Genomic DNA, 25,827 nt, shown 5'->3' on the forward strand with positions numbered 1-25,827 from the left:
GATCGCCTGAGGTCAGGAGTTTGAGACCAGCCTGGCCAACATAGTGAAACCGTCTCCACTAAAAATACAAAAATTACCCGGGCATGGTGGCAGGTGCCTGTAGTCCCAGCAACTCGGGAGGCTGAGGCAGGAGAATTGCTTGAACCCAGAAGCAGAGGTTGCAGTGAGCCAAGATCGTGCCACTGCACCCCCGCCTAAGCGGCACAGTGAGACTCCATCTCATAAATAAATAAGAATCAGTAACGTTCCTTTTATTGAATCAGGAAAACGGAAGTTTTGCTTTTATTGTTTTAGTAGACAGTTATCTATAAAATGGTGTTTAGATACCTGTTTGGGAAAAATAAGAGACCTAAGTATTTGTGCATCTGCTTAACTAGAAATAAATCCTATTGTGAGACGTTACCTTAAAACTACAGTTGACCCTTCAACAACACAGATTTGAACTATACAGATCCACTTAAATGGGGATTTTCTTCCACCTCTGCCACCCCTAATACAGCAAGATCAATCCCTTCTCCTCCTCCTCCCCTTCAGCCTACTCAAAATGAAGGTGACAAGGATGAAGACCCTTATGATTCCATTTCCACTTAATAATATTTTCTCTTTTTCTTAACACTGTTTTTCTAGCTTACTTTATTGTAAAAATATAGTATATAATACATGTAACATAAGAATACATGTCAATTGACTATTAATGTTGCTGGTAGGGCTTCACGTCAACAGTAAGCTATTAGTAGTAAATTTTTAGAGAGTCAAAAGTTACACTCAAATTTTCTACTGTTTTGGGGGCTTGGCACTCCTAACCCCTGCGTCGTCCAAGGATTAACTGTCCTCTATTTACTGGCCCTCAGTATAAATATCAGATTACGTATATATTTGGTATCTGCATAATGGTTTTAAAAGCCAAAGCCTTGTTTTTACTATTATGATGTGTTCTAGCATACTGGAGATTACATTTTTCAAAGCACTTCTGGATCCTGAATTGAAATACGTGGCAAGATACATCAGTAACTTCTAAAAATACAACTTATAAGAATAAATGGGCCGGGCGCGGTGGCTCAAGCCTGTAATCCCAGCACTTTGGGAGGCCGAGACGGGTGGATCACGAGGTCAGGAGATCGAGACCATCCTGGCTAACACGGTGAAACCCCGTCTCTACTAAAAAAAAATACAAAAAAAATTAGCCAGGCGAGGTGGCGGGCGCCTGTAGTCCCAGCTACTCGGGAGGCTGGGGCAGGAGAATGGCGTGAACCCGGGAGGCGGAGCTTGCAGTGAGCCGAGATCGCACCACTGCACTCCAGCCTGGGCGACAGAGTGAGACTCCGTCTCAAAAAAAAAAAAAAAAAAAAGAATAAATGATAGTACCTCATTACAATTATAAAGGAGTTTTTTTTTTCTTTTTTTTGAAGAGAATTATCATGTGACTGGCAAAGTCAAGAACAAATAATTAGGGCTGAAAAAAAAATTATTTTAATTCACCAACCCGTCCCAAGAAAAGCTGTGTCACACATCATCCTGGCTAAATCTGTGGTAACTCTGTCTTAGAGACTTCATGAAGGCTATTATGAAGTTAGGTTTTGGGGGCAAAGAGGCATGGAGATTCAGTCTCATGGCTTTTATTCCAAAAAAATGGTTTTCTGAATACAGTTGCCCAAATACCTACAATTTTCTGACTTGGCTGATTCTCACTCCTGATAGATTTCTAAATATCTTACAGAAGTGTCTTCAGGAAAAGATGCCAAGCAACGAAATTCCTCAAAGCTGCACACTCAGCACCTGGGAATCACTCAAAGCCTCTCCTGCAATCTCCCTGAGGGCCACAACCTCTGCCTGCTGTCCCTGTCCTCACAACCAGCTCTCCCTCAGGGACCCCCTAAAGTTACTGCCCCAGAGTCCAGACTGCTCCTTGGGCCCCCAGTGAATCCACCTTGCTGTGGCTGGAGAGCTCTTTCTAAAACGTGTGTCTTCAGAGCACTCTACCGCAGGAATTCTTCGGTCGTTCCCCTTCATCCGTCAATACAATCTCAACCCCTGAGCACGGCAGCTGAATTCATTCTGAACTCAGTGATTTCCAACTCCAGATGTTCACAGAAACACCTGGGGTGCTTCAGAGTCTGGTTCCCGTGGTCTAAGGCATGCAGCCAGGATCAGAACTAGTGATCCCAGCTCCTTCTGTTGGTCCCAGGAGCAACTCTTGCAGAATTCACTCCCCAAGGGGCCATCCAGCCTGAGTTTGGAGCCTTGCAGGTGACGCCTGTGACCAGGCACACCCTGTACCTTTTCAGAATTTTATTCATCCCTCTAGACATGAGGGCAGAGGCATTCCTTCCGCTCTATGGAACCCAAATCCCAGAGACCTGTTCCCAAGCAGTTATGGCTCGCAGAATGTTGGAAAGCGTGACATTTGCCTCACAGACATTTCAGGAAAGTTCAATACTTCTAACACAAGATCCCATAGAATAGTAAGTTGAACCCTATGAAGATATTTGTGACTTACAAAAATAGCGACTTCATGTGGCTCAACCTGACACTTTGGAAAGGGCTACAGAAGTGATTGAAGAGAATTTAAAAAACGAAACACCACAAATGTTAATTGAGCAGATTTAATTTCCCTGAGATAAATATTCCATAAGTGAAACAAATGCTACCCATTAGACCAGGGGTTTTCAAAGTTTACTGTGCAAAAAATCAGCCAGGTATCCTATTAAAATGGTCCCCAACACGTCTGAGCTAGAGCTTCAGCGTTCGCAGGTCTCACAAGCTCCCACGTGATGCTGATGCTCCTGGTCTTTGGGTCTACACTTTAAAGTAAAAGGAGTCATGAGAAAAGGTGTACTTAAAAAACAGCACCTAACAAAATACTAAAGTCAGTAGTGGAGAATAACAAACATGTCTCTCTATTCTATATTCTAAGATCAGTCTTTGGTTTTCAATATTTCCATGTGTCTGATTATAAAGACTCATTACGTTTATGGGCTTTTTAAACTTCAGAAATAAAGTGCTACGATTTTTAAAATAAAAACATGGCTATAAGGGCTTTTAAGAAATTTGCCTATTTCTAAGAGTGAAGGACAATCTTTGAGATCCAAACTCTTCTGAAATTCTATTTCATTGCATAAACCCTTGATCATTCCTTGCCTTTTGAGTCTAATCTCCATGACATTTAGTTTGCTCCTTAAGGGCAAGGCCATTTTATATATTAATAATAGTTTGGTCGCCTCAAAAGCACCTAACATGTACATAAAAGTTCACAATTGTAAAACCTAATCAGAAGTCCATTTTTCCTTGAAGTAAGATAGGTAAAAGGACAATCTTCAAACTAAAACATACTTCCAATTATTTATCATAGATATTTGATTTTACTCCATGACTTCTAAAATACAGAAATGTTTACTGCTTTACAAAAACAATAAATATTAAAGACATGACAAATTACTGTAGTGTACTAAAATACTTACATTATGCATGTGTCAAGTTGAAAAGAGGCATAACATCCTAGTGGACTAATTGAGAAAAGTAATGTGAACTTCAACTGTCTGAGAGGAAGCCCTTAAGTAACTCTGATTAATACTTGATGTAATCCCAGTGGTCATCCTGCCTGGCACATGTCTCCCTGCAAGGCTGTGTTCACCTTCTGTCTGGCCCTCTGCCTCTCGTGGCCCCCTGGGCGCTGTATATGAAACTCCAGTTTAGACAAGAAATGGCGCATCCAAATATTTCCCTGTTGATCAACAGAGTGCTTGTGTTTGCAAGCATAAAACTGAAAATAAAATAAAGGAAATGATTCTTAACACAAGACACGGTAGCATCAAGTTCTTCTGGTCTGGCATGCCACCTGACCCTTATTCTGCATAAACTGTTCATTTTAAAAGCATTCCTGTGCTTTGGCTTCACCACTGGGTTCTGTCAGCACCACAAGGATGCAACCCGACTGGAATGCAGGCTTCCAGGAGCAGGCTGGCATGCCCAGCATCCAGGTGGTTTAGTCCAACTTCAGAGCAAGCTGGCAGAGGCCGGGAGCACAGGGAACAGGCCCAGGGGCCCGCTGCTCCATCATGCAGTACAACTGCTGAGAGCTGGGAAAGGGGTAACACACTGTGATTACGAACATAATTTAAAGAGTTCCAATTTAGTTAGCTGTGTAAAAACAGCCAAGCCTATGTACTTTAATCAAAATCAGTGCAGTCTCAGTGTGGTCCTTTTTACCGCCATGAGAAATCGACAGCGGTGCTTACAAAACACCACGGATTTCTTGGCCCTACCCAGGCCCACTGAGTCATCTCTAGGGGGGAGGTCAGTATCTGATTTTTAAGCAGCTTTGAAAAGCGAAAGCCTGGTTCTAATAAACCAGCTTCTTCAATCTGCAGGATTTTGATAGAAAACTCCCTCCTAGTGTATGGAATTTAACTGGAAACTCCAGTTCCAGTTGATCAGAATTTGACTGACATGTCACCCTGTTTTTTAGTAGGGAAACGCTTGTGGTTTCTTCCCTTCCTCCATGTATCATGTTCTCTTATTCCACCACCACTTCCCTACCCTGTAGCTGGTAGTTTTTTTACCCTTGAAAAGTGTAACCTCATTAGCCCAGGTGGGAAGAAGAGACTTTCAGGTAAACGTTGAATATATGTTCGCCTTGGAAAAGCTTCGCTCCAGTCTTAACCTTCCCATGAGTTGCCGTGACTTCTGATCATCCTGCAGGCCTAGCGGCATGGCCAAGGGCTGACCTGGAAGCCCAAGAGCTCACACCCACCCAGAAATATTTCCCTTCCACCCCAACCCTTCCCAAAGTGACCTTCTCCTCATGGCCGCTGGCCCTCATTCAACCACCTCAGATTTTGTTGCTTTACGTTATCCAAATCCATCTACTCACTTTTTAATTTACCATTCCTATCACCACTAGAGTGTGGTCTGTTTAGAGACATTATGAAAATGGCCACTAAGGCTAACGCAGCGCCCAGACTTGGGGGGCCGCAAGGGCTGACCTCCTGGGCGACCCCCGAGAGGAGAGGGGCAATGATGCGGCCCACCGCAGTCACAGACTGCCCCACGCCAATGAGGGTGCCGCTGGCCTGGGCTCCGCCCACGGTCAGCTGGAGGTCCGTGATGCACGTCCTGCCGATGGCAGTGGAGAAGGACAGGAGAGTGGAGGAGAGGACAACTGCACCCATGGTGGGGGCCAAGGAGTAGAGCAGCAGCAGCGCGCAGGTGAGCATGCTGGAATGCAGCAGCAGTACCTGCGAGTTGTGCTTGTACAGCCGCAGGATCGGCCCCAGGGCGAGGCCGGCGACGGCCCCCAGCATGCTGCTGTAACTGATGAGGTAGCCTGTCACCTTGGGCCGCACCCCAAAGCGCTCCTCCAGGGCCAGGACAAAGTTACTGTAGTACAGCATGACTGCCACGGCCATCAGCAGGCGCACCAGAAATATGTCCCACATTTCGGAAAACAGCAGGTTCTTCATGTTCCGCAAGGCCAACCCCACTTCGACCCAGGGCCGGGCAGCCTTCTTGCTGGCCCTGGCTCCGCGGTTGGTGGCTGCCTCCTGCACTGCGTCATGGCTCCTTCCCAACAGCACGTGGGTCTTTCGCAATGGCAAGCCCTTGTCTGTACTGCCCGGTTTTGCTTCCCTCCACGGAAAGAACCAAACGAGACCTGTTAAAACGGCACGAGACCCGTTAAAGCACTGAATGCACTGAATCCATACACCACCTCCTTGGGGAAGGGACAATTATTTGTGTTAGATTACTAACCTATATTTTGATACTAAATTTACTAGTCTGTATTTTTGTATCTAGTCTTTCACCATTCCTATGGCTTTATTCTGACGTCAGGATTCTGGCAAAAGACTTTAAAAAAGAACATCACGATACCTACAAAATACTCACTGCTTTCTCCCAGCTCAAAAGCCTCCCTATGATAGTTTTCTACATTTCGTCATTTCATATCTAAATTGTTATACATTTAAATTCTTCCCTTATTAACTTTCTAATTATCTGCCTATTCATTGTTTGTCTGTCCGCCTAACATCCATCCATCTATCCAACCATCTAGACATCCAATATTCTTGGAGTGCTTCTTAAGTGCTAAACACAGAAATGTATTAACACAGACAAGGCCTCTGAATACACAGTACTCAAGACACTAAAACTTAAAAAGGGGTTCAGATAAGAAAAGAGGCAACCAGATTGCGATATAAGGGCCATGCTGGGGCAAGTGTAGGCTGCTACATATGTGACGGCCTGCCTTGGCTTGACCGACGGACAGGGACAGCTTGGCCAACTCTCCCTGGGAAGCATCTGCTTGGATCTGCTCCAAGTCAGGGTTACCTAGTGCTTGTGCAGGTCACACCTGCACAACCTCAGGGGGCACCATTCTCACAGACCACAACATATACAACCTTATGCAGTGGCTCTAACCACCACTCGGATGATCCCACCTCTGTCCTCATAGGACTAGCACATTCTTGCCTGTTGGTCTCTTGCCAATCCATGCCCAAAAGTATTCTCAAAACTGAATTCAAACTTGCCACTCTAGGACATCCTTCCAAACTCTACCCTACTGTTTTTTCAGTTCTTTAGCACTTAAAAGTTCCACTCAGACCAGTGGCTATTCAGAGCCGCTTCATGTTGTTTCCGGCAACTTCATTTGTGTGTCATTTCTCCAAATATCGTGAAAGCGCTTCAGCCACAGACAAATTTACGACGGAAATCCAAACACATGAGAACGTGGATGTGGACTTTTAATAATTCAATCTTAAAAGGGCCCTTGAACATTACACAGAATATTGATAAAAATGTGAAAGAATTATTGCTGATGGACTAAAAAAGTAGAATTAAAATAATAAAAATGATGATGACGGCAACTAACTTCTGTTGAGTGCTTACTATAAGCAATCCACCCACCTACCCATCCATCTGTCCAATCTTCCAATATTCATGGAGTTCTTAAGTGTGAAACGCTAAGAAAATATTAACAAGACAAGGTCTATGAAATCCTACCTCAGGCACTGGGGTAAGCTGCTTGTATTCAGAACCTCTTACAGTTCTCATAACAAGGCTATGTGTTTTGTTACCCCATTTTATAGATGAAAAAGTGAGAGACAATTTGCCCAAGGGTCACATTAAAAGCTGGCAAAGCAGGGATTTGAACCTGAGTCTGTCGGACTCCAGAGTTTTGAGTTCTTAACCATAAGAACAGAAATCACGATGAAAAGGCTTTCTCAGGCAAAGTGGCAGACCAGAGGAGGATATAAGAAACTAACGGGTGCAGCACACCAACATGGCACATGTATACATATGTAACAAACCTGCACATTGTGCACATGTACCCTAGAACTTATACAACAAAAAATAATTAATTAAAAAAAAAAAAAGAAGCGAACAGAGTAAAAGCGTTGAGGAAAACAGCTATAGTCACTGGGGGGTAAAGGATGGTAAGACTGGGATGAGAAAGCAGCACAATATTATGTTCATTGCACTGAATGGTCAAAGCCCTAAGTGGGACACTGTGTGCTGTCTAGCCAGGTCCTCCTCCCTCTCCTCCTCTGCTATTCTATTGGCCCCAGCCTGCCTATCCTCAAGTTTCTTACTTTGGCCCCAGCCTGCCTATCCTCAAGTTTCTTATTTGGGAAAAACAAGTTCCTCTTCCTTGAAGCCACTGTGGTTGGGAACACTTGTAGCGGAACCTTTTCCTAACTGCTTAGAGCCATTTACAGGCTTAAGATAGGGCAACGTATTAAATGGCACTGTTGTTGAAGGATCCAAAATAGAAATCCATAACCAATTTTTTTGTTATATGCGGACTTTCAATTTTGAGTGATACCACATTCATGTACCTTCCTTTATATGTGAAGATACCTGGTCACATCAATGAAGCACGTGTTTGAGACTGTTTTATCTAGGTTTATGTGAATCCATTAGGCCTCCCCTCCTGATTCAAGTTACAGGTTAAGTAAATTCCTGGCAAAAAATCATAATGTATTTCTGTGAGGATGGAGAATAAGCTCATGAACTTTGCTTCCTGAGTCTGACATCCTAACCCAACATGGAAGGCATCATGCAAAACAGAACCCTGAATATGAAGATTCAAAAAGCTGCAGTAAAGTACGATATCATTAAATGTAAGGAAAACTGCCTAGCATGAATTCTCGTTTATGAAGTCATTTATCCAAGGGCCAGCCATGCACCACTCTCTAAGCGAAGAAGATGAAAGACATTTTAAGCAACTAGCCCTGCATCCAATATGCATCCATATATGTATGTATTTATTTGAGACAAGATCTCACTCTGTCACCCAGGCTGGAATGCTGTGGTGTGATCACGGCTCACTGTAGTTTTGACCTCCTGGACTCAAACAGTCCTCCTGCCTCAGTCTCTCAAGGATTTGGGACTACAGGTATGTGCCACCATGCCTAGCTAATTAAAAAAAAATTTTTGTAGACTCTCACTATCTTTCCCAGGCTGGTCTTGAACTCCTGGGCTCAAGCAATCCTCCCACTTCAGCCTTCCAGAGTGCTAGGATTACAGGCATGAGCCACTGAACCCGGCCCAAAGTGTATTCTGCACAGGGGTGATAACAGTGAGTAAATAGGACAAAATCTCTTCCTTCATGGGGTGTGCCTACTGATTTGGGGGCACAAACAGAATGTAAGCAGTAAAACAAATTAATAACATAATTTCAGGAACGCTGTGAAGAAAATGAAGCTATTTTAGGCAGAATGGTCAGAGAAGGCCTAAGGGAGCAGATATTTCCGTCTTGAATGATGAAAAGAGAGAGTCGATAACAGATGTGGGATGAATGTGGCAGGTAGAGGACTGGCCTGGTACAAGGCCCTCCTATGGGAATGAGCCTGGCATGCATATGGTTGATCAGAAAGCCAGCGTGGCCAGAATGTATGGAGGGAGGCAGAGAGACGGGCAGGGTCTGCCCATCACCTACCACTGTGCCAGCTGTGGGGCATGTGCACCATTGTGATGGAAGCCACTGGGGGTCTGTAGCAGGAGACGGCATAGTCTTTCTTTCTTATTTCCATAATTATATTTAAATTTACATAAAATACATTAAAAATAAAAGATTTCCCTTTTAAATTGCAATTAAAACATGCATCATGCAGAAGAATAAAATTAATCCCTTCCTCACACATGACAAAAAAGATAAAAATCAACTCAAAATGGATTAAAGACAAACATAAGACCTGAAACTGTAAAACAGAAGGTAGAAGCTTCTTGAATTGGCCTTGGCAATAATTTCTTAGCTATAACAACAAAACCAATCCAAAAATAGACAAATGGAACTACCTGAAACTAAAACGCTTCTGCACAGCAATGGAAACAAATCAGCAAAGTGAAAAGACAACCTGGAAACAATCCGTAAAGCCAGAAGTAACCTGCACTGTGGACATGATTTGCAAATCATTCAACTGATAATGAGTTAATATCCAAACTATGCAACGTACTTCTTCAACTCAACAGGAAAGAAAAAAACAAAAAAACAAAAAAACTCAGTTTAAAAATGGGCAAAAAATCTGAATAGACATTTCTCCAAGACGTGGCCAGTGGAAAAACAAAAGGTGTTCAATGTCGCTGATCATCAGGGAAATTCAAATCAAAACCACAATGAAAAATCAACTCGCACATGTTAGGAGGGCGAATACAGACACACTTTTAAAAGATAAGTGTTAATGAAGATGTGGAGAAAAGAGAACTCTTGGGCCGGGTGTGGTGGCTCATGCCTGTAATCCCAGCATTTTGGGAAGCTGAGGCGGCAGATCGCATGAGGTCGGGAGTTTAAGACCAACCTGACCAACACGGAGAAACCCGGTCTCTACTAAAAATACAAAATTAACCAGGTATGGTGGCGCGTGCCTGTAATCCCAGCTACTCAGGAGGCTGAGGCAGGAGAATCGCTTGAACCCGGGAGGGGGAGGTTGCGGTGAGCTGAGATCACGCCATTGCACTCCAGCCTGGGCAACAAGAGCAAAACTCCATCTCAAAAAAGAAAAAAAGAAAGAAAAGAGAACACTGGCACACTTGGGAATGTAAACTGGTACCGGCCACTACGGAAAACACTAGGAGGGTTCCTCAAAATGACTTTCGCTTTTAGACGGTGAGTCTGTTCATTCTGATAAAAACTAATTGCAAAGAAATAAGAGAAAAGTAGGTAGATTGGTCAGTATGAATACACAAAACAATCTTCTCATGACTGTCAACTTACCGGCATTGAGAATGAAGACCAAAAAGCAGATGAAGGCTGTGAGATAAAACCCATCCTCTAATTCAGTGAGATAACCACCGACCATGGGGCCCAGGATGAAGCCCACACCGGAGGCTGTGTTGAAGTGTCCGATTACAAGCGGCCGTTCCTTCTCTGGAACCACATCAGAAAGTAGAGCCCTCGAAATGGACAGTGTGTGTTTAAAAATACCTGCAAGGGGATGAGAAACAGTCTCTGTAACTTTGTCCAGACCACAAGTATCTCACTTACGATCCTGTGCTTAACCTTTATCCCGATGGAGTTCTGATCTCCGGTTTCTTTGGAAGGCAGCTATGCTCACCACTTTACAACCAAGGCATCTGATCTTTCCTTTGAACCTCTGAGGTCCGCTGGTTCCATCCCACCATAATTGGACTCCTGGCCTAGCACTCTGATCCTAGTCGGTCACCTTATCTCTGGCAACCAAGTCCCTTAGCCCTCAGCTTGCCCACCTCCTGTCATGACCTCCCAGGTGTCTCCCAGTTACCCAGCTGCATTTCACAGTGGCTTCCATAAAGCGAGTTTTCCTTCTTTACACATTAACTCATTGAGCCAATATTTACTGCATGCCTACTCTATGGCCAGCCCTAATCTTGACCCTGAGGATAAACCAAGGAACAGAGAAACAGAGCTGGGGAGAGGACAAGGAGTGAGTAGTAATCTGTTAGCACCATCACTGAACCAATACCAGTGGATTTTCTACCAGTAAGAGGCCTGTGAATTTGTTGAACAAAATGAATGCTGTGATACAACCTTTAATAAGAAATAAAAGTGACTGACAACTATACTCCTCATATCTCTGCAGATGCAATTTGACTCCTATGTCCCCAGACCCCCATGTGCAGAACAACCATACTTGCAAACATGCTGACAGACTCTGGTAACCAGCGGCCCACTATTTTGATCAACACATAGTAGAAATTGAATAAATGAGGCTGGCGGATCTGCGTGAATCACTCAAGTGTGATGTGACACAGCGTTTCTCCATGATCTCCCGTGGGCAGTCCCACTCTGCACATCACTGTGCTGCCGCCTAGTGCTTCAACACACTCGTCCTACTAATCTATTCCCAGCTCTGCCTCAAAAGTTGTGTGGTTGCGTGCCTGATAGCCAGACTCTTTGGAAAGCAAATGTGTAAATCTCTTTTGGAATTAGGTAGATGGACTCTCCCTAGACCTGTTTTTGTAAACATCAGAGAGGACTGGGCCAGAACGTGATTTCGATAGGTCTTGCAGGAATTCTATGATTCTTTTTGAAATTGTATTGATGTCAGGTTCACTTTACATACATGAGGGATGAGGACTGCAGTAAGTGTATCCCACAAACAACCCAGCCTCAGCTTCTCTTGTCTTTCAGAGGTTGGGGTGGTAGAGAGAGTGGAATGGAAAATGAGGCGTCCAACTCAGGCACTTAAAACTCAGGCACTGACTCGAAGTCAGTGGCTCATTTTTAGGACACGAGGATCTGAATCCACAACTGACTTTGTGAAGTAGAACCCTGTGAAGCCCCCTGTTCACAGAGGGCTTGCTCCTGTTCACAGACCACTAAACACTGTGGAGATTACATGGGCAAGGAGGAGTTTTTATGTATAGCGCTCATTGGTGAAGATTATAGTGACAGTTCGTGTAAGAGAACTCTCACTACTTAAGCCCAGGCTCATTTCCTATTAAACAAAACATTTTACTCCTCCCCATAAATCTCAATGCATTTTGCAACAACTCTAGGTTCTTCTTCATCTTCCCCATCTGCTTCTTTAGAATTATCAACAGTATACACCACACCACGTAATGGTGGAGTGTGTTACACCGCAGAAAGGCACGCTGCCCACCAAGAACAATAAACTCAACACCAGATGCACGTACAATGGCTATCACTTGGATTTTGTGTGTGGTACTGGGGTTTGTAAAGACAACTGACCACATTCAAGCAAAGACCTTCATAAAGCATTTATCTAGTCAAGAAAAAAGCATGGTTAAGAACTTTGGGGGCTGAACTCTGCAGACTTTCAGAGTAAATGAAAAAAGTCTATATTCCACAGAAATGGTGTGGAAATCCCAGGTGAGCCAGCTGATCATCACGTCTATGTTAAAATGAGTGATCTGATGCTCTATTTATTTGGGGAGTCAATTAAAAGCAAGCAGTTTAACAAAACTCGGGATGGTGCCCAGTGCCCCGACTTGTCGAGCAGGGTAGCAAAGCCTGCCAGTGCTCTGATAGGTACAGTAAGAGAGACACTGAAACTCCTCTAATTGCTAAATGGCAAAGAGAGAACAAAGAGCTTCTACGGGAATAATCTACCCACCAAGCACTATTCGGCATTCACAGGAGGTGTTTCAAAAAATGGACAAAATAAAAGCTAGTTCGAAATGTTAAAAACAGCCCAGACCAGTCTAGAAGTAGCAAACTCACCCATGAGCTGCTCTATCATAATCCCAGTGTCCCCCCTAATTGACAGTCAGACAGAAGGAGGCCACAGGAAGGCTAAAGAGGTGAATCCCAATTTGATGTGACGAAGCCCAGTTACAAAACTACAGGCTCACCAAGGGAGAGAACGGGACCCTCAGTGCTGGCCAAAGACACTTCACAAATTCTTACTGACTTGACGTAAAGCAAGATCAACAGGAAGGAGACAAGTCCCAGTACAGTAGCATGATCATTCACGTTGACAGGCTCTGAGGGGCAAGGGGCTCCATCAAGTACAACTCCAGGTTTGGTCCAGATAGCGGAGTGCCTGGTCCGTGCTAAACGTTCAATGGCCAGCAGCTGCTGGTGTCAGTTATAGCCACAATTGCCACTGTAATGAGCACTTTATGTAAGTGCTAATCAAAGAGGCAATGTCCAGCAGGAACAGACTTTAGGGACACACACACACACACACACACACACACACACACACACACACACACACGGCCAGCGTTTCTGCCTCTTAGAAGTCCCACATGTGGGAAGCCTCAAAGACTTGCCAGGCACGGCTCCCTTCTGAACACTCTTTATGCAAGGAAGGATGTTGAGCATGACCACAGAGGCGGCCCAGGAGGAAGCCTGCCATTTCACATATTGAGGTTCTGGGGGAAGCTATGTTTGGGGGGAAAAAAAAAAAAAAAAAGGTCACTCACCTGCCGGGACTCTAGCCAGGACAAACAGGAACATGTTGGTGGCTGCTCCGAGAAGGAGATAGCCCAGGGCACTGAGTAGAATGCAAGTCAGCAAGGAAGACCGTTTTCCCACCACATCGCTCCAGCAGCCCTGAGGAAAGCAAGAAAAAGCCCTTTGACCCCATCCGCAGTAACAACTACTACCGTGCAAACGACCAAAACAAAGTGACCAGGGGAAAACATTAGAAGATGCAGTGTCAGATCCTCAAATGCTCAGTTCCATGATGCCGTTTGTCAGAGTAAGTTATCTTCTCTGATCGTCACACACAGTGAATGGAAAAACACAACGTATTTTTCTTTGGCCAAAAACAAACAAACAAAAAAGTCTGATGATCTAGTAGCTAAGAAAGGCAGGAGAGATGATAAAGTATAATTTATAAAGCCTCATTCTCGCCGGGCGCGGTGGCTCAAGCCTGTAATCCCAGCACTTTGGGAGGCCGAGACGGGCGGATCACGAGGTCAGGAGATCGAGACCAGCCTGGCTAATACGGTGAAACCCCGTCTCTACTAAAAAATACCACAAAAAACTAGCCGGGCGAGGTGGCGGGCGCCTGTAGTCCCAGCTACTCCGGAGGCTGAGGCCGGAGAATGGCGTGAACCCGGGAGGCGGAGCTTGCAGTGAGCTGAGATCCGGCCACTGCACTCCAGCCTGGGCGACAGAGCGAGACTCCGTCTCAAAAAAAAAAAAAAAAAAAAAAAAGCCTCATTCTCTTCATTCTCATTACTTTACACAACTATACTCTTCAGATACCATGTACATTTTTTAAAAATTTAGAAAATACTGAAAAACAAAATGAAGAATATAAAAATACCTCATAATCCCAAATGCACCTATATTTTAACAGAATGGTCATACAATATGCTCTATTTTGTAACGTGCTTTTTCACTTAATATGACTTAAGCATCATTCCATGTTATTAAACCTTTGCCTTTGTTACCATTCTAATTATATTCCTTATTCCACTACATACCAATATTTATTTAACAAACTGTTTTGTTAGATTTTTGCTCTTTAAAAATTTGTCAAAAATATAAATAATGCTACAATAAGCATCTTCATAGCAAACTCTCCACAGATACCCTTAAAAATTCCCTTGGAACAAATCCCTATAATTAGAGTTGCTCCAATTCTATGCAAGCATTTTTTTTAGGCATTTGCCATATACTGACCAATTACTCTCTGGAAAGATTTGTAATCCCATATATACTGTAATTAGAACAGTAACAGTCTCCAATCCCCCTTATTTCAACCAGCACTGTTACTGTCAATGTTTAAAATCTACAGATTGGTTAAGCAGCATCTTTTAAATTATGTTTGCCTATTTTCTTGATAATTTTTTAAAAGGTTGTGTACTATTCGCATTTTCTCTCGAGAGAAGCACATAAGGCAGCATTTCTGCTCCTTAGAATTCCCACATTTGGGAAGCCTCAGAAACGTGCCCGGCGGAGCTCCCTTCTGAACACTGTATGCAAGCAAGGATGTTGAGCAAAGGCCACAGCGGTGGCCCCGGAGGACGCCTGCCATTTCACATACTGACGTTCTCAGTGAAGCTGTGTTTGAAAAAAAAAGTAACTGCCTTAAAACAACAATTACCAAACAGTATACTATCAATGGAGCACGGTGTAAAAGGGTTAAGAACAGGGTCCCTCCAGCTGTATGAAACCCTGGATGACCCCCAGTTCCAGTACAATGGGCTGGTCTCCATTAGTCCCGGCTTGGAGGCGACTGAGGCTGGCTCCTGCGTCCCTCCTTCCTCAGCGAGGTTCCACAACCATTCCTCACCCTCTCCACTAACCGTGGAAGGAATCTCAGCAGGCCACTCCTCCATGCTAACTGCCAAGTGTACCTGTTCATGCCCTCTCCCCATTTTTATTGATATGTTCATCTTTTTCTTAAGGACCCGAAAGATCCCTTCACATAAGGATGTAAACTTCTTCTATAAAGTATTTTTAAGGTAAATCTTCCAAAATACTGTCATCCTCCTACAGGTGTCTTCAATCCTAATCCCCAATTTTCATTTCAATGAATTTTAGAAATTCCCCACACTCCTTTGATCTGGGGAAGGGGTCACCGGCCTCCTTGTATTCACAGGGCAGTGGGATAATCTGGGAGTTATACCCTGGACCCCGAGCCTGGCTGCCTGGGCTCAACGCTGAACTCATCATTCCTTCCACCATGACCTCGGACACAGCAGCTAACCTCTCTACGCCTCAGTCTCTCTACCTGTAAAACAAGAATAATAATAATACCTGCCTCAGGGATTACCTTCTCCACTCAATACTTTCCATATGCTTAACATAAAATGAGTCATTAAAGAACCACAACCACCCTCTGAGGCTGGTTATTATAAGGATTAGAGGAAATAAAGTTCTCAAAACAGGGCCTGACACATAGGTACTTAATAAATGGATCATTTTTTATTAAAATACATTTATTTAAAAACATTAGACAAATCTGACAGAACATACTTTTTCTTTATAGAGATTTGTTCTCAAAATTAAAATGTTTTTGGTAAAATTTATAATTAAAATACGCGCTTACAAAAGTATGGGTTAAAAAGGAAATTTTAACTGGGCATTTCTGTATCTTAAGGCTTTCTAAGAAAGGTATTCATTGAATTTCAGCTAAAAGACATATGAAATGTTCCGTGTAAGTACAAACATAAAACAACAAAGGAAAATCTGAAAAAAAAGGGTAGAGTCATAGTTAGCAATAAAAATTCACATTCATAAAGTGCTAACTATTGCCAGGTGCTCTGATAAGAGTACAAAAAAAATTGAGCAAGTAAGCCTGGTCTATATCTCAGAAAGACCAGAGTCCAGAAGGAGAAAAGGTTTAAAGAATTCACATACGCTATGGCCTAATAGCGCTAACAGACGCACACATCAGGTTTTTTGGGAGCGAGTTTACAAATAGAGAGAAAAGGTGTTTACTAAGATGTAACTCAAACTTTTCTCTCACAAGAAAGAACACGAAATAGGACATTCTGCTTGGCAAGCAAGTATACTGCTCTCCTGTACAACCTGATAACTCTAGTTACCTATTTACCATTTTATTACCATTAAGGCAATGACAGATGACTCCTAGAAAAAAAATAATATGGGCTTAGAGTCCACATACTGAGATTAGGTGGCTTAGTCAAATTAACCTATGTGGGTCTTAATTGGTCTTAATTTCCTCCTATATAAAAGGAAGATACCAAACTACTTTGCTGGGTTACTATAAAGTGTAAATGAGGCTGAAACTATTATTGTTACGGAAATCTAATATAAGAAAGACTTCAATAAAAGATAAATCAGGAAGTAGTTGTTTACTTATTTAAGAATTTATTATGGAATCTGACTGAATTTCTTTTAAAAATGTATTTTACAAGGAAGCAACTCTTGTAAGTACACTTTGTGTTCTTTAAATATGAGACCCCCAGGTCAGCTATTGAGACCAAAGTCACTACTGAACTATTGTGAGACTAAACAGGCTAATCTACTGAACTGCCTGAACCACTGGACACTGAGGTCTCCAGACCAGAGGGATCACAGTAGACTGCACAGGGAGAGGGAAGGGGACGATCAGGTAAGGTCTCTGAAATTCAAACAACTGAGTGGTCAGAAGTAGGGCAGTGACAAGGTCACCACTGAATCTGTGTTTCTTTCTTATTTCTTAGAAACAGGGTATTACTATGTTGCCCAGGCTAGACTTGAATTCCTGGGCTCAAGCGATCCTCTGACCTTAGCCTCCCGAGTAGCTGGGACTGCAGGTGCCGGCCACCATGCCTGGCCACCTCTGGATCTTTCTACTCCATGCTGCAGATATACAATCAGCCAATCCAAATGTCCCCTTCTGTCTATACACTTAAGTCTTATACAAAAGCTTTTACTGAGTTCAAACTACACAACTTTAAATGGAATAGCAGAAATATAAATGGATTTGATTACTGTCAATGAAGTGAAATAAATAATAAAATTGATAATAACTATAACTTTTTTTTTGAGATGGAGTCTTGCTCTGTCGGCCACACTGGAACACAGTGGTGCGATCTCTCGGGTTCACACCATTCTCCTGCCTCCGCCTCCTGAGTAGCTGGGACTACAGGTGCCCGCCACCACGCCTGGTTAATTTTTTTGTATTTTTTTTAGTAGAGACGGGGTTTCACTGTGTTAGCCAGGATGGTCTCAGTCTCCTGACCTCGTGATCCACCCACCTCAGCCTCCAGAAGTGCTGGGATTACAGGCATGAGCCACCGCGCCCGGCCTAAAATCGGTAACAACTTTTGTTTACATTCTTTTTGCCCGTAAAATGTAGGGAATTATAGGAAGAACATATTACAATTTAAAGGTATTCTCATCCCAAATCTATCACTTTTTGCTAAACTTCAAGTCCCCAATTTTACTACATCTGTGATAGATGAGACACGTGATTATGTTTCACCCAATGGAAGATAACTTACCACGAACGTGCTGGAAAAGAGTTGCAAAACGCCATAGGAGGAGCCTGTAAAAACAAATCAATAACAATAAAATCAGCTAGACCTATCACAAAAATGGATTAAGTGATAACAATTATACAGAAACCAACAGAAAAACATTAGGATAAAAGACCTTTTTGTGTTAAATTATCTCACGTCTTTTTTTTTTTTTCTACATGGAAAAATGGAAGTAATACAATTTCTAATAAAAGGTTTTCAAAAAATTGAGGGTAAACAGAAGAGGGTAAACAAAGGCAAAAGGTGACCTTATGGACACTGTATGATTGTCCTTCCATCATATGAGATTGTGTAGCTTCAACTTATGAAACAGCATAGAGAGTACTCAGGGGAATAGAAACGTAAATTCTGGAAAAATCCTACTAAGCCTTAAAATCTTAACATTGTCTGTTTCTAATGTTTAATGGTTTTATAAAATGACTTAATTTTATAAAGAACTGACATTTTTTTTACAGAGTTCTTTTACCCCCATTATCATGCAACATGCCCCATCTGCTTTTCCCAAAAAACTTCACACTGCTGGGTGGTCCAGTATAATTCCAAGTACATTTGTCAAGGGAAATACAAATCATGCCTTGGACCATGATTTAACAAATATTATGTACAAGACCATCTACAAACACTTGCTCGTGTGGCTTGTGAATGATCAAGAGCCGTTAGTCTCAACAATTTCTCATTAGTTAGCATAGTCCGAAGCCCTGCTATCTCTTGCCTTTTTGGTAAATCAATGACCTCTGCATAGAATTTTTATGCTGCACAGGCAGAGAAACCCTACAGTCTCTATGATGTGTTGGTGATGGTGTGAGAAGCTTGCAACTAATTGGCTAATGTTCACTCAAACCCTTTCCCACAGGATATAATTTCTGCAGGTTATGTTTTCCTGGTCTCTCACATTAGTTTAAGGGTTCCTGTAGGCAGGAGTCCACATATACCTACTCTTTTACATACACAGCCAGTGCCTTGCAGAGGCTCCATAAGTACCTGTTGCCACTAGTGGCATGGGACTTGGTTATAGTGCTCAAATGTCAAAATCTCTCTGAACATAGGTTGTCTAGAAAAAAAGGAATTGCATTTGCTATAGGGTACTATTTTAAAATATTCTGGAAATTTGTTTTATCTCATTTCCCACTTATGCATTTGCTATAGGGTACTATTTTAAAATATTCTGGAAATTTGTTTTATCTCATTTCCCACTTACCTTTGGATAAAATTTGGCTACATGACTGAACTGTTTTCAGGTACTTGGTTCAGAGGATTTAAAATTCAGTGCTCTAAAAGTGAGCAGTATCGACCACTCACCTACTATTCCGGCAACGGTTGGACTTGCTCCAAGGGACTTGACATGAAGGCTCAATACAGGCACAACCATGCTGACACCAAACAAGTCCTAAAACAAAATAAATGCTGATGGACTCAAATTAGCATTTTTCAAACTAAGAAACCTAAAATTTTAAACTAATTTAAAAATTAAAACCAGTATCTAAAATTTTTAAGAAATCATAATTGGATACCATAGCATGCCATACAAATCCGCTGCCACTTGCAAATGCCTGGATTAGTCTGACCTGGGATCCATTTTAACTTTACAATCGAGGAGGATATGCTACAGAAGTTCCTCAAACAAAACAGATAAAAAGAAAACAAACCCATATTTTCTGTGGATAAGTCATAAGAAAAAATGCAGTCATAATTTGTCTTTATTGGTGAACTAGTACTTCCTTAAAAATATGTTTCGTTCTGGAGTTGGTGAAAGTGGCTAATGTCCTAGGACCTGTGGTTTATAAGCTTATAAAATAATACCTGAGAAGAAAGGCTCAGTAAAGCAGGAAGGAAAAAGCTGGTGCACTGGGGAAAGGCCAACGTTTTGCAGCTAAGTCACAGAAAGTGAATGGGCTTTGGGGTCAGGCAGACAGTTCCCAATTCCAGCTCCATCACTTACTAAACATCTGTCTTTGGAAAGTTACTTAAAGTTATCAAGCTTCCGTGTTGTCATCTGCAAAGGGTAGAACAGTAATACCTGCCTGGTAGAAGTATGATGAGCATTAAGTGGCATAATGCCTGAGAAAGGCCTGATAAAACAATGTAAGCTCAAACACGTCTTCTGTCTTCTTCAGTTCTGGTGATAAGTACAGGTCTTTTTTGCTAGGTATTCTGGGTTAATAGACAGACTGTTAACTTTTCCTTTAATTTTGTTCTTATTCTCACTTCACTAGGTTACCCTCTACAGTTGGTTTAGTGCGAGAAAAAACATTGCACACACACAGTTTTCATTATACTTGACCTGAATTCCTTCTTTCGTAAACCTGGTTAGTTGGAAAGAAAGAACTCACATGAAATGTGTATTTTCCTTGAGCTCAGAGTTAATCTTTTGCTCCCCCTTTCCTGTCCGGGTAGCTGTGCATTCATATAACTATAGATACATTAATTTCCACATACTCTTTTCAGTGGGCCTTTTCCATGGTTACATCTTTAGATGACCCTGTTATCTAATATCAAGTGACTGTAATTAGCTCTTAAAATTACATTACCAGAGTGATGGTTTATTATTTCAATATTGTGATTACTTAAAATTTCCTTTGGGTCTGAGCCAGTTTCTTTTGGGCTTTGCTGTCAGTTGTATCTCATCAGCCCACTGATGTTTATACATTTAAAAGACTCAAAATGCAGCAGCCAGAATCTTCTGGATCTTTCAGAAAAGGAAACTCATTGTCCAATAACATTTTTTTTCCAAAAAAAAAAAAAAAGTCCCAGTACAACATATCATTTAATAAAATGGTTATCCTAAATAAGAGATGGAGAGAAATATTTAGGTCAGGAGGCTGAGATCTATGGAAGGTGATAAGTATGAAAATACAGACACAAAAGCAATAACTGATAATTGGTATTACTTTAGCACGTGGTAAGTCTGAAAAATACTATATTCTTCCAAGGAGACCTCCCACTGAATCTTTCCTCTCAGGAAGTTCTGTTCTAAAATTGTCTTCTCCTTTACTATAAAAGGCCACTCCTTTCTGCTTCTGAATCCATAGCTTCTTCAAAATCACTGCATTTGGCAGCTGGTCATGTGCATGTAACCACTTCACAAAAAGATCATGTCAGAAGGGGCCGCTTAAACTTTCACTGAACATCAACATCTTTCAATAAAAATTGATGAATATGTACACTCAAAAGTTTCAGGACTCTTTTCAGGGTAGGAACCCCAGTAATTATTGATGATTGGACTATCTCAACAAAAATGAATTATCACCTGAATGAAGCTGATGGGATGGAAAACAAATCTCACCAAGTATCTGGAGGAAAAAAAGTGGTTGAAATAATAGATCTCATCAGCATCTAAGCATCCTAAACAAAACGGGCCTCAAGGGTCATCTTCGTCTTCCCTCCTAAACAAATTAAAGCCTGGAAGGACACATACTGCTAAAACAGAACAATTTGTCAAATGACTTCTCTAATCTTGTTCCCTTCCTTTCCCATTCAGAAACCATTTGTCCAAGAATCTTAGGTCTCTACATCCCTAAATATGTCAAAAAAAAAAAAAAAAAAACTAAATTATGTATAATATTCCTTAGATGTTACCTAACAATCACCTGTTAGGTAGCTTTACGTGACTTTCATATAAAGCTTCATATATTTTAATGGTTTACAATATTTTCCATTAAAAAAATCCCTACTCTCTCAACTTTTGGGAAACCATAAACTTTTCCTGTAACATATGAGACACCTAACGCTTCCCTTGAATATATTATTAAAGTTATTAAAACTCTGTATCAGGCTTGCTAGATTAGACTTGCCAAGTGCACAGCATAAACATTTGAGAAACTGTGAATATTCAAATCTGTATTGGAAAGTAGACCTTAACAGATGATCTGTGAATTGCTTTTTTTATTCTAATACTAAAACCATTTTGAATTCTAAGTCACGTTCATTTCCAAATTCTCTGAACCCTAGTCTGGACTTTCCAGGTAAGGGCTCGAATGTTTTCATCTGGCTGAACCAGCCCAAGTCCCTTCTGAGATAGGACAGCAGTAGCTTGGGACCCATATCTAAAAAGGCTGGATGTCAGCCAACTCCTCTCCAAGAACCACCCATACTTACCGGTTGTGAATTCTAGGTGCCTAGACTGAAAAGTGGAATTAAGCATCCCCATACCGAGAATGAACTAATAGATTCAAGGATAGTGGACAGAAGGAGTGCCAGTCTCTGAAGTTAAAGGCAAGGAGCTGGAGGGTGGGTCCTGCAATGGCCCTAGTGGCAGAGAAATCCTCTCTAAAAAGCCACCCTCCCTGAAGGCCTTGTGCTTCTGGGCTTGCAGCAATTTGGTGAACTTGCTTTCATGATGGTCTTAACTATTAACATTAACTATTATCAACATACAGTTGTTACCAACGGTTGAACACGTTGCATGGAGGTGGGGGGCATGGAGAGTGCATGAGACTGGGAGAAGTGGTGGTCTTGACCTGCATCTGGGCAGAAAACGACTCCTCCTCGCCAGGGCCCAGTGCCATCAGATACTATCTTCAAGGCCTCAAAGGTAGCCTTCTCCCATTGACACTTATCTCAGCTCCCTTGTCCTCAAGATACTGGATTAGCTCACACCCAGGGTTACTGAATTAGGCCTAGCCTTGGAAAGGGAGGAGTGCAGAGGTGGATCTAGAGTTCTTGCAGATAATGGCCCAGAAACTACCAACATCAGCTTACTTGTAAGACTAAATTCTTCGGTGGCAGAACTGTGGATTACAACAGTGGAGCTCCACAGCACCTACCACATGGCAGGTGTTCAGAAATGCTATGAATCAGCTTACTGAACTTTCCATTCTACGTAGGAAATTAGCACTCAGGGAGCAAACCAGGACACGCGCGTGCACACACGCACGCGCACACACATGCACACACACACTCTCACCATGATGAAACCAAATCTACATTGTGCAATGCACACCTACTGTCCAAAGGTAGATGGATACAATTCACTCTGATCTGCGTGTTTAAACATTCAAGTCAACCAAGAGCTCTAGTGAAAATGCACCCAATTCTGTACAAGTGGGGTCATCAACAGCGGCTTCCCCAGCCTGTTCTGGTAAAAAAGCAAACCACACGCACACACGTCACGATGAAACCAAACCTATGCTGTGCAATGCGCAGTTTGTCGAAAGGCAGATCGGTAAAATTCACTCTGATCTGCGTTTTTTAATATTCAAGTCAACCAAGAACCCTAGTGAAAATGTGCCTAAATCTGTCCAAGCGGGGTCATCAACAGCGGCCTCCCCTGCCTGTTGTGGTAAAAAGGTTTGCGTGTCCCTACCTCGCCAGCAGCCGCGCAGCAGCTGGGCTTTTCCAAGCTTGCCTAAGCCCCTGTTCTCCGCTCTGCAAAAGCTGCACCTGCCACAGCATTTAACACCTGGTCACACCTGAGGCTGGTACCAGGGCTTCTTTAAAGGCAGGGAAGGGAAGAGGCTCCGCGAACGGGGAGCAAGCGAACGCGAGAGCGGCAATAAAGCAGTGTGGCCAGATGCAGACTGAAGTGGGTGATGCGGCAAGAGTGGAGCTTGATAGGTAGTGAGGCACTCACCAGGCGAACTGCGGGTTCCCACTCCCTGGGAGCTCCCCGGGAGCTCCAAGAACCGCCTGGGTCCCGAGGCCCGAACACAGTCAGCACTTGGTCCCAGCCCCACGCTCGCACTCACCAAGAAGCCTACCAAGTAGAGACAGAGCAGGAAGCGGCGGGTTCGGACCGCACCGGAGTCGGCAGCCCCCGCCTCGGTTCCTGTGTTCCGCTCCTGTTGCGGCTCTGCGATCTCCGAGACCAGCCTGGGGGCCGAGCTCATGTCCCAGTGACCCCCAAGCTCCATACCGGCGCCTGCCGGGGGTCGGAAGCAGCAGCAGCCGCCGACCGGCCCCGGGAGCCCAGCCCCGCCCCCAGCGGAAGCAGGAGGAGCGCGCCTGCGCAGAGAGAGGGGGCGGGTGCTACCTGGCCGCTCCGCGGGTGCGTGGCTGGTGGTGTTGCTGGGAGTTCTGGTCCCAGGCAAGGTGGGGACTGGGCACGTTATCAACATGGTAAGCACAGACCAGTTTGTGATGATAATGGTGATGCTCTTTGTTTCCTCTGGGTACAGACCCTGCTGCCCCTATGGTTGGAGGACAGCAGGGAATTGTAATGAGCTTCACTTCCTCCTACGGAGTTATCCTAGGAGGTGACCAACTCCAGCTTGAAGTTCCACAGACCGTGGCTACCAGTTGATTGTGACAGACCTGGAATACGTTAACGTGGCTCTCCAAACTTTCGTTTGCCTATTTAAAAAGCAGTAGGAAATAATGTAGGCCAACTTCTAGAGGTGTGAGAATTCTACATATGCTTCTTAAGGTCTTTCTCTGGTGCACTGCAATGTGAACAAACCATAGATGGTCTATGCCTGAGTTGAGGTTACAGTCTCATGGAGTAAAAATAATAAGCACGCAGTGAATAAACATAAATAAAAATACCAAACATGCAATAAAAAAGCGTACAATAAGTAAAATAATATAGTGATTAATATAAAGAAGCATGGTCTTGATGTGGAAAGTAATGAAGTAGGGGAGTGAGCTACATTAGAAAAGCAGTTTGGAGGAGGTAAGCTGAGAAGAGTGGAAAGAAGATAGGTGTGGCTGAAACGTCCTCATCAAACTGAGAGGTCAGCAGGAGTGCAGACCATTTAGGACCCAAAAGGCCATAACAGAGATTTGGGGTTTATTCTGAGTGCCACGAAAGGAATTAAGTGAGTGAACGGCACCAAAAGGTGCCTTTGAATTACTTAGCAAAGCCCATGACACATGGTAAGTAATAAATATTAACAATAGTGACCAGCCCCTCTTTTCTTTAGAACTTGTTATTCCTCTTTTACTATGGGATCGAGAAGAGTCTGACATTTTACTGAGATTTTGCTCAAAATCTCAGTGTAGGTTGCTAAATTCTGAGATCTGTTAAATTCAGTGTTGCAAAGTTTCTCATGGGAGGGGGCACTGAATAGGGAGGAATGGAATACTGATACTTAGAATTAAGACATATAATTGAATCCAGGTGAAACTGTCAATCTTGAACCCCCAAGTTATTCTGAGACTCCTTTGCAGGAGAACTAGCTTGCTCTCCTATAGCTGAGGAAACTAGTCTTTCTGTGCTTGAAATTTTGTGATTAGCTCATCTGGGAAAGGCGCCTTGAAGGGGCTGCTCATGTTAACCTATTAAAGCTGCTCACTGTGGCTACTAAATACATAGCTAGGGTGAAATTTTAGCATGCTCTGGTGACAGGTACACATTATAACCTAGGAGGACATCTCATACATACCAAAATAATTGGAAGTATTGGCCAGGCATGGTGGCTCACACCTGTAATCCCAGCACTTTGGGAGGCCAAGGTGGGCGGATCACGAGGTCAGGAGATTGAGACCATCCTGGCCAACATGGTGAAACCCCATGTCTACTAAAAATACAAAAATTAGCTGGGCATGGTGGTGGGCGCCTGTAGTCACAGCTGCTTGGGAGGCTGAGGCAGAAGAATTGCTTGAACCCGAGAGGCAGAGGTTGCAGTGAGCTGAGATTGCCCCACTGCACTCCAGCCTGGCAACAGAGCGAGACTCTGTCTAAAAATAATGATAATTTTAAAAAAGATTTGGAAGTCTCTGCTAATATATAACCAATGTAAACTTTAGAAACGTGGGGGAGAGATTTCTAAGGGTGTTAGACAAAAAAAAAGGGAAAAATATAACACTAAATTAGGCAGAACTCACTAGTATAGGTGCATTTGCATCAGATACCAGATGTAATATATTAGCTTTTGCAGCTGGTGGCAGCTCTAATAGTTTACTCAGTTGGCTGAAATTTAGACTCAATGATGACCTACATTTAGTGATGTTCAGATGCCACAGTTTTCCTGGCAAAATGTGGATAAAGGACTCCAAAAGTTTTGG

At 42.9% G+C, this 25,827-nt stretch overlaps 2 protein-coding genes across 4 annotated transcripts in view; one reads left to right on the top strand and one right to left on the bottom strand.

Moving 5' to 3' along the window:
* Positions 1 to 2,587: 2,587 nt before the first annotated feature.
* Positions 2,588 to 23,823, bottom strand: MFSD9 (major facilitator superfamily domain containing 9). 3 transcript variants are annotated; one of them, XM_050754259.1, is made up of 6 exons: positions 23,583 to 23,823; positions 19,186 to 19,273; positions 17,851 to 17,894; positions 13,366 to 13,495; positions 10,211 to 10,420; positions 2,588 to 5,650 (listed from the first exon to the last, which is right to left on the bottom strand). In XM_050754259.1, exons 1-6 carry the CDS (start codon positions 23,733 to 23,735, stop codon positions 4,863 to 4,865), a joined length of 1,413 nt encoding a protein of 470 aa, XP_050610216.1. In that variant the 5' UTR covers positions 23,736 to 23,823; the 3' UTR covers positions 2,588 to 4,862. The 3 variants fall into 3 exon arrangements, with proteins under 3 accessions (XP_050610216.1, XP_050610215.1, XP_050610217.1); XM_050754258.1 differs by having other exon boundaries at positions 23,571 to 23,823; XM_050754260.1 differs by lacking the exon at positions 23,583 to 23,823 and adding an exon at positions 23,456 to 23,554.
* Positions 23,824 to 23,836: 13 nt separating this feature from the next.
* Positions 23,837 to 25,827, top strand: part of TMEM182 (transmembrane protein 182) — an 82,336-nt gene continuing 80,345 nt past the window's right edge. Inside the window, exon 1 of the mRNA XM_050754262.1 lies at positions 23,837 to 23,940. Coding sequence (XP_050610219.1) covers positions 23,938 to 23,940 — 3 coding nt within the window. The 5' untranslated portion in view covers positions 23,837 to 23,937. The remainder of the gene's footprint in view (positions 23,941 to 25,827) is intronic.

Source organism: Macaca thibetana, chromosome 13, assembly GCF_024542745.1.
Source record: "Macaca thibetana thibetana isolate TM-01 chromosome 13, ASM2454274v1, whole genome shotgun sequence".
In the NCBI taxonomy this organism is placed as follows: Eukaryota; Metazoa; Chordata; class Mammalia; order Primates; family Cercopithecidae; genus Macaca; species Macaca thibetana.

Coding starts and splice junctions, on each gene's coding strand:
- MFSD9 (XM_050754258.1), bottom strand. CDS start 23,735: ATGGAGCTTGGGGGTCACTGGGACATGAGCTCGGCCCCCAGGCTGGTC. Junction 17,895..19,185: donor AACCGTTGCCGGAATAGTAG/GTGAGTGGTCGA, acceptor TTGTTTTTACAG/GCTCCTCCTATGGCGTTTTG. Junction 5,651..10,210: donor GGTCTTCATTCTCAATGCCG/GTAAGTTGACAG, acceptor CCGTTTTAACAG/GTCTCGTTTGGTTCTTTCCG.